The sequence below is a fragment of the Macaca thibetana genome, chromosome 14, assembly GCF_024542745.1.
Source record: "Macaca thibetana thibetana isolate TM-01 chromosome 14, ASM2454274v1, whole genome shotgun sequence".
In the NCBI taxonomy this organism is placed as follows: domain Eukaryota; kingdom Metazoa; phylum Chordata; class Mammalia; order Primates; family Cercopithecidae; genus Macaca; species Macaca thibetana.
In genome coordinates, this window is record NC_065591.1 from 9,664,585 (window position 1) to 9,684,606 (window position 20,022).

Here is a 20,022-nt window from a genome sequence, read left to right on the forward strand (position 1 = left end):
ATCACACTGTATCATAACTGTCACTTTACCTGTTTGCTTCCCAAACTAGACCAAGCTCCCTGAGGCCGGGGATTGGATATTTTTGTTCCTATGCCCCTGGTCCTTTACACAGCTCTTGGCACATAAGTAGCTGTGTGCTCAGCAAATGTATCTTACATGAGCCGATAGGCTCTGTTCCCAAGGGGCTGATTGATGTTCTAACAAATAACTACAATAAAGTATGGTCCATGCAAAGTATTTGAAAAGTGTAGGCTCTTTTGAGAGGAGTTAGTTTATTCATTGAGGCCAGGCATGGTGGCTCATGCCTGTAATCCCAACACTTTGAGAGGCCGAGGTGGGAGGATCGCTTGAGGCCAGGAGTTCAAAACCAGCCTGGCAACATGGTGAGACTCCATCTCAAAAAAAAAAAAAAAAAAGAATCCTTGAGAAAGAGAGGAGACACAGGGAGAGGCAGCACACTGGCAGAAAGTTACCAACAGGCATGAATCGTTTATTTGTGGGATGCTTTACAGTTGAGGAAGCTGGACACTGCCCTTTCTTTTTCTGAGATGCCCACAGCAGCCTGTGCAGTTCTTGATGATCAGCTCCATTTTCCAGAGGGGGAAGCTGGGACTTAGAGCCCAGCTTTGTGACAAGCCAAGGTCACAAAGCTGGTGGTGGAGCCAGCACTAGCGCCCAGGTCTTCTTTCTCACATCACATTTCCTCTCCAGGGAGCAGTACAAGATGTTACTAGGCAATAAGTGCCAAGTGAGCAGAACAGACAGCTGTAGAGCTCCAGAGTAGGGAGGGCGGAGGGGGGCGCTGGAGACCTTCCCAGAGGAGGTCTGGGAACTGGGCCTGGAAAGGAGGCAGCTGCTCTGTCCCTCATGCATGGTACTCAGAAATGCAGGACCACAACAACTAGTCTCTAGCCACATTCATCTTCACTGGGGACACTTGTAGGGCTACAGACTCCCCAACTGTGGGAGATAAACGAGCATCAGCTATTATCCTCCTTCCTGGGTCCGGAGCAATTAGGGGCGGTAACTGTGCAAGCGCTGCTGGGAGTTGTAGTTCCCAGTCGCGCCAGAGCGGCGAGATGGGGGAAAGCGCCCCCTGGTGCTTCAGGGCTTGTTCAGCCCAGATCTGGTTTGTGCTCTGCTGAGCCCCTTGGTCGCCCCCACAGGCTCACCCCAGTAGAATCCTTCCACCAGTACCTTGAAGTCATGCCCCGACCTCCCCTACTCAGGTTCTCTTTCTCTCTCCTCACCATCTTTGGGTTTTCTTTCCACACTTGCTCATCCTTGGTTTTCTTTTTTTTTGCTCATCTCTTTTCTGTCCCTCTTCTCAAAGGCTTTCAGGTTCTCTTTGGCTGCTCCTCAGGCCTCTTGGCGTCTCTGGGCTGACCCAGGTCTCTGGTGGCAAAGGGACTGGAGCCCGTGGAGGCGCAGGTTCCGGAGTAGCTAGCTTTGCCACCTGCCCCAGGAGACTGGAGGCAGAGCTGAGGAGTTGAGGAATGGCCTCGTTTCTCTACTTGGCCTTGGCAGCCACGGTCCAGCCCCAGACCCGCCTCTTTCCCTTTTGCTGGCCTCTTTTGTTCTGTCCGAATCACTTTTTCACACGGTTGCCTTATTCTTTTCTTTCTTTCTGTTTGACTCTCTTTAATGATATTTTCTTTGACTGCAGTGAAGGTGAGGGAGTGGGAGGAGTGGCTTCTGGTTGGGACTAGTACATGTGGCAAAACCAAGGTCAAACACATTCCTTTTTCTGGTCCTTGAGCCCCCTGGTTCTCCCAGTGCCTGGGCAGCAGGCTTCGTTGCTATGGAAACAGCAAGGCCCCAGAAAGCCTTGGCTTCTGTTCCCTAGAGGTCCCTGTCCACTTTCATTTCTGGCTCTTTTCCCATCTCCTGTACCTGTCCCCGCAGGGCTTGCTCCTTTATCCAGATAGCCGCGCTCATCCCCTCTTGCTCCCTCACAGTCCTGAGCCTTCTTCATTTCTTGTCTGTCTCTGCGATGGTTCACCTTTCCCCGGCTCTGCCCCACCTCCCTCCTCCTTGCCATTCTTCCCTGCTTTCCCCTCTTGTCTCTGCTGGGGTCCTCACTTTTGCTTTCTGGCCCTCCCCACTGGTACCCTAAGTAGACAGAGGAAGGGATTCAGACTGTCCCGATGTTGCCCAGGCCCCCACCAGCCTTGCTGCCCTGTGGCCTCAGGAAACCGGGCCTTGCCAGCTGCAGCGAGTGCTGTGCCAGGCTCAGGGGCAGCAGCTGGTGCCTTGGCATCCGGAGGCAGTGAGGACAGAGGCTGTGGGCAGCCTGCCCAGAGAGAGAGAAGCAGGCTGTGTGTGGAGGGGAGGGGATCTGCAGAATCTGCACTCCAAGACCCCCCCTGCCACCACCCCACTGCCTCAACACATAGCACTGCTGCTGAGCCCTGCCCCCACCAGGGGAAGGCAAGTGCCTCCTGGTGGCCCTGCATGCACCTTGGCATTGTGCCTGTTCTTGCCTGGGCCTTGGGAGCATCTATTGAGAATTCCCGCATTTGGTTAGCTTGGCCTCTTCATAAAGACTCTCACGGCCAGTGTTGTTTGCCCTGCACCTGTCCTGTGAGGTAGGCAGGGCCAGCTGTGTGCCACTGCTTAATGGCCAGAAGTAGCCACTGGTAGAGCCCAGGTCCTCTGGTTTGTCCTGACTTCATATCCGGTTCTCTTCTCTCTGCTTGCACTCTGGCTTGTGCCGGTGTTGGACGGAAACTTCAACTTCTTGGTACTACGGAGTCATTGTCTTCTCACTTGTTACCAGCTTACAGAATGCTGACAATCCCTCAGGCTCTCCCAGTAGTTTTTGCTTCTGCTTAAAAAGTGCCAGTGGAAGGGCCCTGTGCCAGGTGCCTACGGACACACATGCACATACACAGACATGCGCACACACGAGGCCCAGGCCTGCCCTTGCCCTGTCACTCTCTGGGCACACACAGGTCACATCCAGGCACTCTTTGCTCTCCACCTTGGGCCTGTCTGCGCTGTCCTTGGCTTGGAGTAGGGAGCTGGGGGTGGAGATGATAGCTGGGGCGGTGGCCACCCATGTGAGCTCTGCCTGGTGGCCTGTTGCTATCTGGTGCATATCCCTGTCACCTGCATTGCCTTCCTGTGTGTCTTCCTGACCCTTCCCCCATTCCCCCACCTCCCATTCTCCTCATCTCCTCCCTGCTGAACAGCAGGCCTATTGGTCCCATCCCATATGGTGAGGCTGAAACTGTCTTCAGGCACTGAGATTGGCCATCGCTGGAGGAGGGGCAGGAAGGGAGGTGGGCTGTGCGTAGGAGGCCCTTGTGGACCCTGCCATATGGGAGGAGCACCCAGGGAAAAGTAAGGCAGAGCCTCTTATTTCCCTTCTATGTCCCTTTGTTAAGGGGAGTGGCCGATGGGAAGGTAGCTGGGGAGGAGACAGTGAGCACCCTCTGCTCTGCCGGATCCTGTGGCAGAGTAATTGTCAGCTGTCAGTATGGGAGCCACTTAGCAGCCTCCTGGTTTGGAAATGGACACGGGGGACATTGACTTTTGACAGCAGAGACGGCAGGGTCCCGAGAGGATGGTTGACAGGCCAAGGGAGGGAAAGGGGCCTAAAGCTACAGGTTGGGACCTCTGGGCTCCTGGTGCCCAGGACCAGTGCCTGGGTTGCTGGAGGGGAGAGGGAAGCACTGGCGTACCCTACCCCATTCAGCCTTCTCCCGTTTCCCCACACCATGGCATCCAGGCAAGGAGGAGTTTGTGGCGACCTTCAAAGGCAATGAGTTCTTCTGCTACGACCTGTCACACAACCCCATCCAGAGCAGCACTGACGAGATCACGCTGGCCTTCCGCACCCTGCAACGCAACGGCCTGATGCTGCACACAGGCAAGTCGGCCGACTACGTCAACCTGTCCCTCAAGTCTGGGGCTGTCTGGCTGGTCATCAACCTAGGCTCAGGTGCCTTCGAGGCCCTTGTGGAACCCGTCAATGGCAAGTTCAACGACAACGCCTGGCACGACGTCCGGGTCACCCGAAACCTGCGCCAGGTAGGGGGAGTGAGAAGAAGGCCAGGGATTAGCTATATCTGGGGCAGAACGGGGGTTGGGAGAGGGGGCTGCCGGGAGCTTGTGATGGAGGGATCAGGGCTGGGCAGTGAGGTGTGGTTCTGGAGAAGAACAGAGATTGGGGCTGTGAGGGTCCCAACATAAGGCTGCAGTGGCTGGCAGGCTTCAGAGACTAGGGAGCTGAGCTAGGAGGAGGCTCCAGAGCTGCCCCTGGGCAGGAGCCTGAGGGCAGGGGAAGGACTGGGCTCAGGTTGTTGGGAGCAGCTGGGCTTTCAAGGATTGGGGCTAAGAAATCAGGTGATTTAGCAGGAGGGCAATTCAGGAGATGGGAGGAGTGAGCCAGTGCCTGAATGGGTGTGCCTGGGTGCCAGGGGATGGGGAGGGGCTCCTGTGGAGTGGGCAGGCTTTGGCCTGGTGGAGAAGATGAGGGTGTCCCAACACTTGGGCAGCAAAGCATGAAGGCAAGCCTGAGTTATGTGTGGGGGCAGGATGTGTTCTGCCCCCAGCCGAGGATTTTTTAGGGCAGAGGCAGAGATGGAGCCAGTGAGGTGGTGGCGTAGCAGGTGGGTGACAGAGAGCAGGACCAGAGGAGGGGCTTGGCCCCTTATCTCCTTGGGCAGGACATGCCCTTCTTTTCCTTCTCTTTCTTTCAGCCCTTGGGAGGGCTGCCAGGCCCTCCCAGCATCCATGGCTTGCTTTCTGCCTCCTCCGGCTCCTGGGCAAGCCCATACAGGTGCTCAGAGACCTTGCTGCATTGGCTCCTGCAGACAGGAGCTCCTGTTCCCGGATGCTCCCACCAGACAGTTCCTCTTAGCAGTGGTCCTCTTCTCCTTTCCAAAGGCCTCTGGCCAGTCTCTTCCTAGTTATCTTCTCTGAACTTCCTGGTTCTAGCGGTGTGGTGGCTAACTTTCCGTCTCTCCTCCTGTCATCCTCCTTCTCGTCCCCTTCCTCCCACTGAAAGGCTTGTCAGTAGGCTCAGGATCTTGGCTGGCCTCCCACTCTTCTTACTTGTTCTGATTTCATCAATGATGATCTAGTGGGGATACCTCCTCATTAATGCCACTTCTCCTTGCCAGGAGAACACAGTAGCTAGTCCTGCTGCTTTTCCTCAGACCTGCCACTATCTGTTGCAGCCGGGCTCCTACTAATGTGCCTATTCTTAGTGGCCCCTGCGTTTCAGAGAGTGACATGCTTGATGGAGTCACTTCTCAATGCAGGGCTCCTCTTCTTGTCAAATCATCCCTTTACCCAATCAGAGGGCTGTCCCGCGTTGTCATTACCAGGTGCACCTGAGTGTGTCACGTGCATTTGTGACAGTTTCAGATGCCACACACATTTTATTGGGGAGTATAGAGGAGTTGCCTCTGGTGCTTTCTGCTCGCTTTGCTCTCTCTATGACCAGTGCTGTCACCTGGTACTGACTTCGGTAAGATGCTCCAAGTTCAGAGTCCCCATGCATCATATGACCAAAAAATACATGGCACATCCATACTGGGAACAGAGCGGGGAAAAAAGACATGGTCCCTGCCCTTCCAGGAGTTCAGCTCTTGAGGAGACAAGATGAGTCTGTTAAAAGCGAGTAGAGCAGCCGGGCGCGGTGGCTCACGCCTATAATCCCAGTACTTTGGGAGGCCGAGGCGGGCGGATCTCAAGGTCAGGAGATCGAGACCACGGTGAAACCCCATCTCTACTAAAAATACAAAAAATTAGCCGGGCGCGGTGGCGGGCGCCTGTAGTTCCAGCTACTCAGGAGGCCGAGGCAGGAGAATGGCGTGAACCCGGGAGGCGGAGCTTGCAGTGAGCCGAGATCGCACCACTGCACTCCAGCCTGGGCGACAGAGCGAGACTCCATCTCAAAAAAAAAAAAAAAAAAAAAAAAAAAAAAAAAATTGAGTAGAGCAAAGCCATGCCAGTGCCAAGTGAACAGCAGAAACCTTAAACACCCTACGACTAGAGTGATACCCAAGACGAGGGAGAGGTCTGTGGCTAGGGGAGGTGGAAAAGCCACACAGAGGAGGAGACACTCGGTCTCAGTAGTGCTGAGTGTAGACAGTGACCCTTGGTTGCTTCTTCCTGGGGTTCCCGTAGTTGAGAGTCCAAGCTGGTAACTGATGGAAACCTCTTCCCCTGGATTGTTCTATCAGAAGGCTCAGAGCAGAGGCAGGTCATATGGACCCTAAAGCAGGTCCTGAGGTCCACAGAGGGTGTCTGCTTAAAGACTTTGATTGGGCACTCTCTTTGAAAAGGGATTCTGGGGGAATTTCTTGACTCCAGTCCACATCCATAAATATGAAGTGTTGGAGCTGCAGACAAGCAGTCCTCTCTTGGTCGTCATGGCTACTAGGGGACGGTCAGCCTCAGAGCCATGCTTTGGCTCCACTGCCCTCACTCAAGGCCTAGACTGTGGCCAAGTTCAGCCTCACCAGGCCCTTCATGGGCCTGTTTTTCCTGGCCTCAAAGAGTAATTTATTGGATCTTGTGTCCCTCAAGCAGTGTTTCTCAGTCACTCAATTGTGTTGCGCTCCCCGGGAGACATTTGGTAACATCTGGAGACATTTTGGGCTGTCATAACTTGGGGATGCCACTGTCATCTCATGGGTAGAGGCCAGAATGATGCTGAACACCCTACAGTTTGCAGGACAGCCCTCATAACCAAGAATTATCTAACCCCAAATTGTCAGTAGTGCTGATATGGAGAAGCCCTACTCAACCAAGTTTCCTTCCTTCCTTCCTTCCTTCCTTCCTTCCTTCCTTCCTTCCTTCCTTCCTCCCTCCCTCCCTCCCTCCCTCCCTCCCTCCCTCCCTTCCTTTCTTTTTTAAAGACGGAGTCTCAGTCTGTCGTCCAGGCTGGAGTGCAGTGGCATGATCTCGGCTCACTCCAACCTCCGTCTCCTAGGTTATAGTGATTCTCCTGCCTCAGCCTCCCGAGTAGCTGGCATTACAGGTGCCTGCTACTATGCCTAACTAATTTCTGTATTTTTAGTAGAGATGGGGTTTCACCATATTGGCCAGGCTGGTCTCGAACTCCTGACCTCAAATGATCCTCCTGCCTTGGCCTCCCAAAATGCTGGGATTACAGGCGTTAGCCACCACACCCGGCCTCAATCAAGTTTTTGTAGTGTCTGGGTGACATCCTGGGATTGGAACAACACTTATGTGATAAGAAGGGTGATGATGGGTGGAGTGATTTGAATCAATATTCTGTCTCCCCCACGTTTGGTGGGCCAGGAGCAAGGACAGGGAGAAATGACATCTGTCTTCAGCCTTAATAAGATAGAGGGCCAGGATCTGAGAACACTGTGGTTTCCAGGTTATTTTTCTCATTTGATTAGAATGGCCAGGGAGATGGCCTTCTGGGGAGGACCTGCCTGAGAACCAGCACTGAGGGGTCTCCATTCCCTTTGCTTCTGCAGCCATGGGAGTGGGTCAAAGGCCAGCTCCAAAGACTGGAAGGAGGCAGAATTTCCCTTTTTCCCTTGGACTTGGTAATTATCCCTGGAATCATCTAGAGGCTCTCAGAACATAGCAGTTAGGACCAGGGGCACCTGATGAGACAGTGTCTCGCTCTCTCCTTTCTCTCCTTTCAAATCCAGCCCTCGAGGTCACTGTGACTGGAGGTGTCTCTTGGAGGATCTTGGCAGGAATTGTTACCTCTGAGGATTCCCCGAGGTCTATTTTAAATCCTGGGCCCACTCTCCTTCCATACCCAGTATGCTTCCTAACTGCCTCCCACCACCATGCAAGCAGTGTGCAAACCCATTTCCTCATTAGCCAGCACCAAATTTGGAAGACAAGCTGGCTATCCAAATATCACATGGTGCTTCCTCCTGCCCAGCTTGGATAACTCCTCTCCTTGCTGCAGAGGCTTTCAGGAGCTCCTCCAGGTCCCAGAAATGGAGTCGCCAAGGATGCAGTCCTCAAGGATGGAGTCCCTCAAAGATGTGGTCCCCAAGGATGGAGTCCCCAAGGATGCAGTCCCCAAGGATGGAGTCTCCTAAGGATGCATTCTCCTAGGGATGGAGTCCCCAAGGATAGAGTCCCCTAAAGATGCAGTCCCCAAGGATAGAGTCTGCCAAGGATGGAGTCCCCAAGGATAGAGTCTGCCAAGGATGGAGTCCCCAAGAATGGAGTCCCCAAGGATGGATTCCCCAATAATGGAGTCCCCCAGGGGCAGAGTACCTTAAAGATGCAGTCCTCAGGGATGGAATCTGCCAAGGATGGAGTCCCCAAGGATGGAATAGCCAAAGATGGAATCCCCAAGAATGGAGTCCCCAGGGTTGGAGTCCACCAAGGATGCAGTCCTCAAGGATGGAGTCCACAAGCATGCGGTCTTCAAGGGTGGAGTCCACCAAGAATGCAACCCTCCAAAGATGGAGTCCCCAAGCATGCAGTCCCCAAGGATGGAGTCACTAAGGATGAGGAGACCCCTGGGAGTCTAGGAATGCATTCCTTAGGAATGCATTCCCCTAAGGATGGAGTCCCCAGGGGTGGAGTCCATCAGGCAATTAGATTCCTTTCCTCTCCTTCCTGCCCAGGCCTCTCTCCCTCTCTGGCATGGCATACACCCTGTCTCAGGGCCTGCTGTGCTGTTCTCCATACTCATCCATGCCAACTTTCTTAGTTTTTCCCTTTGTTTTCACAGTTCTCCTACAGACACCACTCATTTGCCCTCCTTTCTGCCTGGTGAAATCCTAGATCTGAGGTTTGAGTCAGAAAGACCAGGTTCAAATCCCAGCTCTGCCAATAGTTTGAGTGTTTTTAGGCAAGTTATACAACTTCTGTGAGCTTCAGCTCCTCATCAGCAAAGTGAGAATGAGCCTTTTGATGACTAACTGGGGTATTGCCTTAAAACACTCAACACGGTGCCTGGAACAAATTAGTTGTGTTTTTTTCAATCCTTCAAGCCCAGCTTAAATGCCACCATCTTCATAAAACCTTCCTTGATCCATTCCTCCAGCCAACCTTCCTTCTTGGCTATGTTCTTTGAGCCCTTGGAAACGTGTATTTGAGCCCTCTCATCACATTCTGCCTGTGTTGTCAATATTTGTGGTCATTCCTTATCTGTACTTCTAGATGGTAAGCAAATTAGTGGCTTAATATCAGCAACTATTGAGTGTTTGTAGTTGTTTTCCTAGTAGTTTTTTTCTGATCCATTTGGTCTCTTTCTTGAAGACAACTGGTAAAGTTTTGGACGCGAGGACCCATGTCCAAAAGTAGCAGATCTAACTACTTCGTGTGAGCACTGAACTACTTCTTGTCCTCTTGGGAAAAAACCCTCCAATTCACTTTTTTACTTATTTTATTTTATTTTTATTTTTGGCAATAGAGTCTCACTTTGTCTCTCAGGCTGGAGTGCAGTGGCGCAATCTCGGCTCACTGCAACCTCTGCCTCCCAGGTTCAAGTGATTCTCCTGCCTCAGCCTCCTGAGTAGCTGGGATTACAGGTTCCTGCCACCATGCCCAGCTAATTTTTGTATTTTTAGTAGACATGGGGTTTCACCATGTGGGCCAGGCTGCTCTTGAACTGTTGACCTCAAGTGATCCACCTACCTCAGCCTCCCAAAGTGCTGGGATTACAGGCATGAGCCACCGCGCCCGACCCTAATTCACTTTACAAGACCAGAAGAACACCTCTCCTGGTCCCTCCTCTAAATTTCCTCGGGACTTTATCTTTCTGTCACAGCGCTTCTCAGATCGCACTGTAACGTCTCTCCCCACTAGCCCCTGGCCTCAAGGATCTCATTGTCTTTACTATCTCACCTAATTTTTATGACAACTCTGTGAGGTGGAGATATTATTCCGATTTTACTGACACAGAAGATTAAAGAACTTGCTCAAGGTTATCCATTTAGGAAGTGGTGGAGTTGGAAGTCTGACTTTGAAACCACTCTGTTCCTCTGCCTCCGAGTGAGGGCCTGGTTGTTGTCATTGGTGCAAAATGCAAAGAGGCTGGGGTTTGTCCTGTGCTTCTGTCATTCTTGGATGTTCTCAGATCTTGAAGCCATTTTAATGTTCTGCTTGTATCTCTGAAAAATGGGTCCCTCTTATGTGCAAGTGGAGTGGGTTGCTCTTCTCTTTGTCTTGAGCTTCTTTTACTCAAGCTCCACAGATTGTCTTCACCCCAGATTTTTATGATTTATGTAAATATTCCCCTCTCTTGGCTTTCTTGAGCGGGCTGGAGCTACACTCAGATTTCAAGGTGGAGATGGGGTATAGTTTTGTCCTGAGGCTCTCCTTTCTGCCTGGTGAATTCCTAGAGCTAGTGTTTGAGTCAGAAAGACTTGGTAAAAATGACCACTTGATATGATGCCTGACTTCTCCCCTCTGTGACTTTGATACCCTTCTCATTCATCATGTGTTGTCATGCTTGTGCTCCTAGGCTCCAGGAGCTCTCTAGCTCTTTCTGTGAATGGGGATAAAGCCTTCGTTGCTCATCTGTTATTCTGAAGCCTCAGCTCTCCAGATCCTGGCCATTGGGAAGGCTTAGGCTGCTTACCCTTCCCTGTGCTGTGTTCCAGGCTACCAGGAATGGGTTCTGGTGGAAGCTGCATTCTAGTATTTCACGACAATTGACCCCATAAGCACGATCTCCATTGGACTGGGTCTGGATCCATAATCCTTAGGTCTAGATAGGCCCCATCTCATCTACTCCAACCCTACTATTTTTAAGAGGAAGGCTGGATCTCTCATCAAATTTGTGGAAGGCCCAAGGGTTAGAACTCACATCTCTTTCTTCTCAGTCCTGATTTTTTTTTTTTTTTTTTTTTTTTTTTTGAGACAGAGTCTCACTCTGTTGCCCAGGGTGGAGTGCAGTGGCGTGATCTTGGCTCACTGGAAGCTCCGCCTCTCGGGTTCACATCATTCTCCTGCCTCAGCCTCCCAAGTAGCTGGGACTACAGGGACCCGCCACCACGCCCGGCTAATTTTTTGTATTTTTAGTAGAGATGGGGTTTCACCATGTTAGCCAGGATGGTCTTGATCTCCTAACCTCGTGATCCACCCGCCTTAGCCTCCCAAAGTGCTGGGATTACAGGCGTGAGCCACCGCACCCGGCCATCAGTCCTGATTCTTAATTTGCTGTTCTACTTGTTAAAATGGAATCTTCTTCTTAAAGTTGAAAACATTTAAATCTTATTTTATTCTCCACAACCAGTTCTAACTCAAAGAGTAGTAGTTGGATTTTTACCTCCAATGCCTTTTTATTCCTGCCTTGTTTGACTAGGGCAGTGAAACCAGACAACACTTACCTTTTTAGGTCTGGTTGTTTAGCTGCCCTGAAGCTAATTGTTCCTTGTTCTGACTAGTTGGCCTCTTCATTTCATGACAGTCCTACCAGCCGCCAGTACTAATCCTCTTAAAACACGCTATCCCCTGGCTCCCATCACTGCACCTGCAATTAGACTCTTCTCTTGCTATGTAAACTGCTTCTGCATCACTAATAATTAATATTGGTTATTCAGCACTTCTTCTGGTTGCTAAATATTGAATTCTGTTATTTTTAATTATACGAGGCCCTTATTCATTATCTTACTGAATTAGTCCTGTGCCCACTGGTTATAACAACTCTCTAACTAATGGATCTGTCCCTAGAATACCTCTCCTTCTCACAATCACACTCTCTGGGGTACAGTTTAGTATTTAACAGGCATCAAGCAATAATGTCCCTCCATCTCTAATACTCTTAAGTAAAGCTGCCTCAGTGCCTCTGACGTGTCCTCCCCAAAGACAAGGATAATTTGGAAGGTGGGTGTTGCTGCTGTCTGTGGCAATGAGAAGAGAAAATGAACTTAGAGCCACATGAGAGTGGGGACACTAGAGACTGGGGTAGAAAGAGTGTGCTTATAGCTTAGGGGGAAGTCAGGGATTTTAGAGGTTCCTTTTTATGGGTGTAGGGGGGTGAATTTCTGGTGCTGGCTCTGGGGAGTGGAGACTCAGGGGGTTGTGGGTGTACATGAAAGGAGGCTATGCTGCCGGGATGGCCTTACCAATTCTAGAGACTGGTAGAGGTGGTGGTGGTGGTTGGCACTTGATTCTGGGAGGGACAGCAGCCCGGAGAGTAAGAGAATGGGGTTGGGGTGATTGAAGAGCCTGGAGAACTTTTGGGGAAAGTTCTGAAAAGTCAAGGTGGACACGTGGGAGGAGTCAACTATGGGTGGGAGATGGGGAGGAGAGGGAGGAGGGTTGCAATAATTTGATATAATGTGTGAGCCATCTGCCAGCCCATGGAGGGCAACATTTCCTTTTCCCTGTACTGGTGGCGACTTACTCTCTCTTCCTTTCTTAAGGATGAGAAGAAAAAAAACAAAAAACAAAAACAGAGGAGCTGCCCCTCTCCTCAGTGACTCCCAGGATCGATTTGCGTATTCTCCATCCCCAGGAAAAGCAGGCATCCATGGTCCCTCCTATGCTCCTTGGGAACCCCTTCCTTTTGCCTCCAAAATGAAATTGCCTTTCATTCTTGCCAGTCCTTTGATTCTCCAGGGGTGATGCCCACTCTTCTTCCAGCCTGATAGCCAGCTGGCCCATCACCAACTGGTTAATCCATTAACCCGGTATGGCCACTGGTCAGCCAGTTGGCCAGCACCAACTCGCTCTTTAGCCAGTTCTCTGGAAAGCCATCTGGTTGATCAGTTAGCCAACAAACCTGTAAGTCCATGGCTCCAACCAATAGCCCATCCCTCCTCACAGCCCTTGTTCCCTCCCTTCCTTCCCCTAAACTCTCTAACATTTCAGCTGATAGGACTTACTAATACTGCATAATTGGGTCTGCTTCTTAATCCCCTGCCTTCCCTCTCTCACCCTTCTGTTGGAAAACCCCGTTGCCGACTCTGTGTGTGTTACTAACACGCTTATAACCCAGGGGACCAAGGGATGGGCAGGGACAGGTGGGGCAAGGTATGAATGAAAAACCGAACTAACCTTTCTGTCTCATCTGCGGAATGTCGGCCATCTTTAAGTCTTTGGTTTCTTGGTCCAGTTCTTTTGTTGTTTTCTTCTCTACTAACCAAGGTCTCTAACTGTTCCCCTTCTCTGCAGACGGCTCTTCTTCGGGGAGGGGATGAGGGGGAAGAGGAATCCAGAGGAGGGATGGGGGACGGATGGGGAGAAGAAGGAACTTAATTTTTGTGTGTGTTTTATTTCTCCTCCCTCCATTATAATTTAATTTTCTTTAAACAAATACTTTCGCTGAACCTAAGGTGGGAGGGTTGGAACAAACAACCAAATATATATAGATATATATTTTTTCCTCCTTCCTTGAGTTTCACAGTTGGTCATTTTATTTTTCTTTTCTTTTCATTCTGTTCTTTTGTTGTTGTGTTTGTTGTTGTTTTTTGACATCCCCCTCCTCCCCATCCCCCTATATCTCCGGTGAAGCACGCAGGGATTGGACACGCTATGGTAAACAAACTGCATTATCTGGTAGATATCACTCTAATTGTCTTACCGTTTGGTTTGCCGTGGGTTTTTTTAACTGTTCGATTCTCCTTCTTTTGTTTCCTCTCCCTGTTTGGTTTTTTGGTTGTTTTGCTCTTCCAATTGTTTTTTGCGTCCTGGACAATCTTTAGATTTTGCTTCTCTTTTAGTTTCCCTCTTTCCCTTTTCTTTCTTTTTTTGGTCCAAACTGAAATACAAAAGACAAATGGAAATCGAGGAATTTGGCTTGTCCCTGCTGTAATCCCTAACTCCTGAATTCAGATTCCTGGCCAGAGAGACCTGGGGGCAGGCCCCATGTTCATCGGCTCTGGTTAGACCAGCCCCGATGCCAGGCTGCTTATTTCTATTGCTTTATTTTGTTCTTTTCCCTCCCCTCCCTTGTTTTTTCTCTTTGATTTAGTTTCTTGGTCCCCTGAAAATCCATGGAAAACACCATCCCATGACATGCTATGCTCTGCTCACTGTCAGCTCCCTGGACAGGGCCCCTCAAGTTTGAGGAGGGGGCTGGGGGTGAGACCTCCAGTGGCAGCCAGCGGGGTGGGTTCCCAGGGGTGGGGGGCATGGCCTTGGGAGATGCGGAGCTGTCTGAGATCAGTCCAGACCTCATGCAAATCATCAGTTCATAGCAGTTTGGGGGCTGCCCCATGCTGGCTGCTGCGGGAAAGGTGCCGTCCCTTCCCTCACTTCTCAGCCTTGAGAGTTCCTGGTTCCATGTCCCCTACATTTTGCATGGCATGAATGGTCTTTTCCCCCAACCAGGGATAGCGTCCAGTTCCCTGCAACTGCTCTGCTGCTCTGACTAACACTGTGTTTCACACTGTCTTCCTTCCCCTCACCCCCTGCCCTCTCTGCCCACTGCCTGCCCCGCATGGCCTCTGACAGGGGCTGGTTTCCTTTCCTGTTGAGGGGAGTGAGAGGAGGAGGCCTGCAGGGGTGGGAAGGGGCAGCATTGGTTGTCCTTGTCACCCAGTTCCTCTGTTTGGGTTGGGCTCAGTCCTGGTGAGTGTTGGTGTGGGTGTCTGTGTAAATGCAGCTGGTGTGTGTTGGTGTGTGGGTGTGACTGTGTGTAAATGTTGGCGTGACATTTCGGGGTGTTAGTGGGAAGCTGTGCTGTGTATGTGCGAGGCTCTGCTGGTGACTCTCCATGTGTGAGCTGGTGTGAGCTGGGGGCTGCGTGACTGTGTAGGTTTTTGAGCCTGGTGAGGACTCTGTGTGGAGGTGGACTGTGGGGACTGGCCCTTCAGTCGCGGTGCCATGGCAGGCAGGAACAGGGAAGGAGCTGGGGCTAGCTCTTTGCTCCTTGCCTTGCCTCAGAGTGTGTGCCCGTAGGCCTTGCTGCGTGCGATCCCCTGGGATTCCCTTGTGCCTGCCCAGTCCTGGCTCTGCAGCAGCAGCCGGTTAGTCATCGCCTATTAATAATGCAGAGTGATTGAGCACCAGGCTGGGGACCCTGCAGATGGACGTGTCTGCTCCTGTGGGGCTGGCGCTGCTTGGGGCAGCTGCCTGGCCTGCCCAGCCGCCCAGGTTTGCATGGCTGGCTGGTGAGGAGGGAAGCGTAACAGTTGGGGCTCCCAATCTGAGTGTCTCCCCAACTTCCCTAGGAGGCTGTACCTCTGAGGCTACATCTGGCTTTTCCTGACACTTATGCGGGTCCATGTTTTCCTGCACCCATATAGACTAGTGCCCATGGCCAAAGACATTCCGGCCCTCCCCAATTTAAGATCTCAGGTTACCACTCCCAGTGGTCTTGGTGTTCCAATGGGGCATACAGTGCCAGGTTTCTTGTTCCTCCAGCTGCTGCTTCTAGGAGTTAGCTGCTACCTGCCCAGCTTAGGCCAGGCCATTGAGTACCTGTCAGGAGTTGGCCATTTGGAACTTTCTTTATGGTGCTTCACTAGATAGCCAACCTGTGACTTTGGGGACAGAAGGGAGGCAAGATCAAGCCATGTGGTACACCCCAAGCCTCTGGGTAATACCATCCTAGAATTAGGACCCAGCAGACTTTCCATCTAGCCTCAATTTGATTAAAAATTGACCACGTGGGTTGAGTCTACTAAAGCTCAGTTTCCTTATCTACCAAATGGGCTGATAGGGGTAATATACCTGCATTGCCTACTACATGGAATCAGTGTGAAGATCAAGTAGAGTAATAGAAGTGAAAACATTTGTACTCTGTAAAGGAAATTGTAGTGTTACTAAGCTTTATAAAATGTTAACTGACTGTCTCAGTGTTTCCAGGACAGGGATGTTTTGTAAAGAAATGATTCTCTTCCATAGCAAACCCTGGAGAATACAACATCTCTGGCCCACTGGAGATCCTATTACTTACTATCTCTTCTTAAGAATCAGTCCCAAAAGAACTGTATGAAACCCTAGAATGCTTCAGGAATTGGGCTGGAGAAGAGGAGGAAAGATGAATGACTTGATTAAATTGGTTAAGAAGCAACAACCAGCTAGGCACCTGTAATCCCAGCTACTTGAGGCTGAGGTGGTTAAGTTGGTTAAGAAGGAAACAATCTGCTGGGTGTGGTGGCTCACTCCTGTAATCCCAGCATTTTGGGAGGCTGAGGCGGGTGGATCACCTGAGTCCAGGAGTTCAAGGCCAGCCTGGCTAACATGGTGAAACCCTGTCTCTACTAAAAATACAAAAAAATAGCCGGGTGTGGTGATGGGCATCTGTAATCTCAGCTACTCAGAAGGCTAAGGCAGAAGAATTACTTGAACCTGGGAGGCCAAGGTTGCAGTGAACCGAGATCGCGCTACTGCACTCCAGCCTGGGCAACAGGAGTAAAACTCCATCTCCAAAACAAAACAAAACAGAACAAAACAAAACACAAAACAAAAAGAAGAAGCCAACAACCAGCTATGAACCTGTAATCTCAGCTACTCAAGGCTGAGATGGGAAGATTGCATGAGCCCAGGAGTTCAAGACTAGCCTGGATGACATAGCAAGACCCCCCTCCCCTCTTTTTTTTTTTTTTGGAGATAGAGTCTGGCTCTGTTGCCTAGGCTGGAGTGAAGTGACATGATCTCGGCTCACTGCAACCTCTGCCTCCTGGGTTCAAGCAATTCTCATGCCTCAGCCTCCTGAGTAGCTTGGACTACAGGTGCACTCCACCACACCTGGCTAAGTTTTTGTATTTTTAGTAGAGACAGGATTTCACCGTGTTGCCCAGGCTGGTCTCGAATTCCTGAGCTCAGGCATTCCACCCACCTCGGCTTCCCAAAGTGTTAGGATACAGGCATGAGCCATTGTGCCCCAGCAAGACACCATCTCTAAAACAAACAAACAAACAAACAAACAAACAAACAAGACCCTATCTCTAAAACACACACACACACACACACACACACACACACACACACAAACAAACAAACAAACAAACAAAAGTAAACAATACTGTCTTGTTTCAGCCCTGAAAAGGAAAGTATCTGCTAAATTCTGAGTCTCTGAAGTCCGCACTTTCCTGCATGAGCAATACTGACTGGTAAACAGATCTAGTTGCCTTTTGGTAGCCTCACAGACCTTCATAAACCTGTACTAGGAATCAGCTCTTTCCGGCCAAGACCAGAGTCTGAAGCCTTGTAACAGGGTTCGATGTGTTCTGATTCCCAAGGCATCCCCCAGACAGGTTTTGGTTAGTTTCCAGTTTATTTTTACTAACTCATTTATATGGACTCTTTTCATGTTGTTTGAGCACTTCTTCTTCGGGGAGAGGGTGGATATAAAGCAAAAAGGCCAACCTTGAGAAGGTTGAGAAGTTTGGATTAGGTGTGATCAGGCTGATGGAGTTTGCTTGTAAAAATAATGATAGTTCTTTGTATACACACTGGGAGTCTTTGAATAGCTTTCCCCTTTCGAATATCATTTAAACTTGATAAATGCCTGGGTTGCACGTAGCAGGCAGAGACTGTTCCCAGTTAACAGATGGGGAAAGCTGAAGCCCAGAGAAAGCACCTGGTCTAGGGTCACATAGCCAGATATGGAGGACTTTCACTTCAGTTTTCTCATTTGGTGCTCAGTGTAAGCCTGGAAGAAATGGGAGCCGCAGAAGTTGTTAAACTCCTCTCACAGATGAGAGTCAGAGGTAAAATGGGATTGTTTTGGAAAAGGATAAAGGCTGAATGAGAGCCCAGGATTTCTGACCTGATATCTTTCCTCTCTATTCCCAAACTATCAAATCCAGACCTCAGGATTCACGACAGGGCTGTGCCTGCCGATTCAGTCCATCTTCATGGTGTATCTTTCCAGCCCGAGTCTCTGGTTAGTTTCTGCCCTCTCATTGAACAGGTAGCTAACCCAAACCCTTAGCAGGACTTGCAGTACCTCACTCAGCCTGGAGACCCTTTCTTCCCCTTTGTCTTTGTCTCTTATTTCCACCCACTCAATCCTAAGGGGATGCCAGGACCTTTCCCCTAGACTGGTTGTTCTTAACCACCTTTGGCTCTTGGATACCTTTGAGAATTTGATGACAGCAATGGACTCTCACAGGAAAAAAGCCCACAGAGCCAGTTTTGCACACAATATCAAGGGACTTGGAATCTCCCTAGCTCAGTCAGCTTGCCCACAAGTTAAAAATACCTGCCCTCCGTCTTGTTCTCCCCAGAATAAGTCCCACTCCCAAGGAGGTCAGTGACCCTGTGACCATCACAGGCAACTGAGAAAGGCTCCAGAAGATGGCAGAAGGATACTTCCCCTCTTCCTCAGCCTTTCTTCCTCAGGCATGGTGGGCATGAAGTGCCCACCAATGTGGAGTTATTTATGGCCAGGGCCTAGTTTCATATCCTGCACAGCCTGCCACAGGGGAGGTGCGTGGAGCAGAAAGAGAAGTGGGGTCAGCAGGGAGGGCTGAGAGCCCACCCAAGTCACAGGCTGCCCCTTGTGGCCACCTGCATCCAGCCTCCCTGCTCCTGGGGAGCACGGTGGGGGCTGGGCCGTGGGCTCCTGCTGCCTCTGCACCCTCTCCCTTCTCCTCTGGCTGGACACAACTTTTCCAGGGCAGAAGCTCTGGCTCATTCCCCTTGGCCAGTTCAGTACCCACTTGGCTTGCTTGTCTGTGTTGAGCGGGTTGGCATGGGTTGGGTGCAGACACTCTGCTATGTCTCAGTGATGCTGTTTGGAAGGAGACAGCTGGAACGTCTCACTGCCCTGGGTAGGATGTGGTATGTACGCAGGTGTGTCTGGGGATTGGTGATTGGTGGCGAATGGGTGGTGGAATGAGTCTTGGGTCGCCTGCTTATGAGGAAGGTAGAGTCAAATGTCTTTTCTCTTTCTTTTTCAACCCTTATAGTGTCTCTGTCCTAGTGGTCACTCCTCTCTTTTCCCCTCATCATCGGAAGGAAGCTCTCCCTACCTGCGCCCCACAGCTCTGTCGCCACCATCTCTGATCCTCCCAATGCCCCTGCCCTGCACGCCTTCTTACCTGGCTGCCTTTCTCTGGCCTGTCCTGCTGGGCCTAGCCCTTACCCTGCTCCTCTAACCTGCATGTGTCCAGCTGCAGTGGCTGTTCTGTGTCACACGACCCCCTCCTTTCCCTCCTCCCCCACCGGCCCCACCCCTTCCAGAAGATGCGTGGGGGGGGGTTGGGGGGCAGGGGCATCATGAACCCCTGGGGTGGAGGGGGACCGGGGGAATTATTCCCCTGTTTCCTGCTTTTACTAACGAACCTGCCATTTTTGTGTCTGGACTTTGATTTGTCTGAGGGAACAGTCGGGTTTTACTAATCTAAGTCATCTCCCTCCTTGCCTTCCCCAGAGACCTTCCTCCATTCCCTCTACCTTTGGCTTCCTTTCCACCCAGAACCCGTCCCCACTTTCTCCCTCTACTCCCCACCTCTGGCTGATCCCCTTCCTCAGGGCACTTCCTTATATTGTCCTTCCTCCTGCTACCCCACCCCCAGGCCCAGCCCTGGGCCATAAGAGGGTGATTAAGGCAGCCCTTTCCCAGTAGGGAGCACATGGGAGTGATCTGCAAAAAGCCCAGGGGGCAAGGTGAGATTGTGCCCAGTCAGGAGGGAAACTGAGGAGGGTGTTTCCTCCTCTCTACCCTACACTGTCACCTCGTCTAAGTCTGAGAGGGCAAAGGAAGGGTGACTTTGGCAAATGGAGTGGGATAGAGAGAGCCCATAGGGTGAGGGAGATGGCCAGTGGCTGGTGCCCTGGCTTCTGAGGTCAGGGAGGGAGGACACAGCTGAGGGGCTCAGGTGGGCTGGAGGCCAAAAGAGGAGATTCTCTTCCTGGGGAGCTTTGGGACCAGAAGAGCCCTTTCCCTGCACTGAAGCAGGAGTGCACTTGAGTTTCTGTCACCAAAGTCACAGGCTCCCTAGGTGTTAGGTTCATAGATGGAGATGCCGGCTTTGTGGCCCTGGGTCATAAGATGATCTTTAATGGCTATGTGCTGTATATCCTGGATTATGTTCAGATTAGTGGGGTTACAGGGACATGTCAGGCTGGTGCCTACCTGTCAGGAGCTGACCAGTTGGGGTGACCAGACTTAGGCACAGGAAGTAATCAGCAGCCCAGTTCCTGGTCTCT

At 51.0% G+C, this 20,022-nt stretch overlaps 1 protein-coding gene across 10 annotated transcripts in view; it reads left to right on the forward strand.

Moving 5' to 3' along the window:
• NRXN2 (neurexin 2) overlaps positions 1-20,022 on the forward strand; it is a 117,252-nt gene that overhangs the window by 33,052 nt on the left and 64,178 nt on the right. For 5 of the 10 annotated variants that reach the window (XM_050757088.1, XM_050757093.1, XM_050757089.1 and 2 more), the window contains 2 exons: positions 3,734-4,035; positions 13,429-13,452. In XM_050757088.1, the coding sequence (XP_050613045.1) occupies positions 3,734-4,035; positions 13,429-13,452 (326 nt within the window). Of the gene's footprint in view, positions 1-3,733; positions 4,036-13,428; positions 13,474-20,022 lie in introns of all 10 variants that reach the window. The other 5 variants (XM_050757083.1, XM_050757087.1, XM_050757085.1 and 2 more) reach the window with 2 other exon arrangements.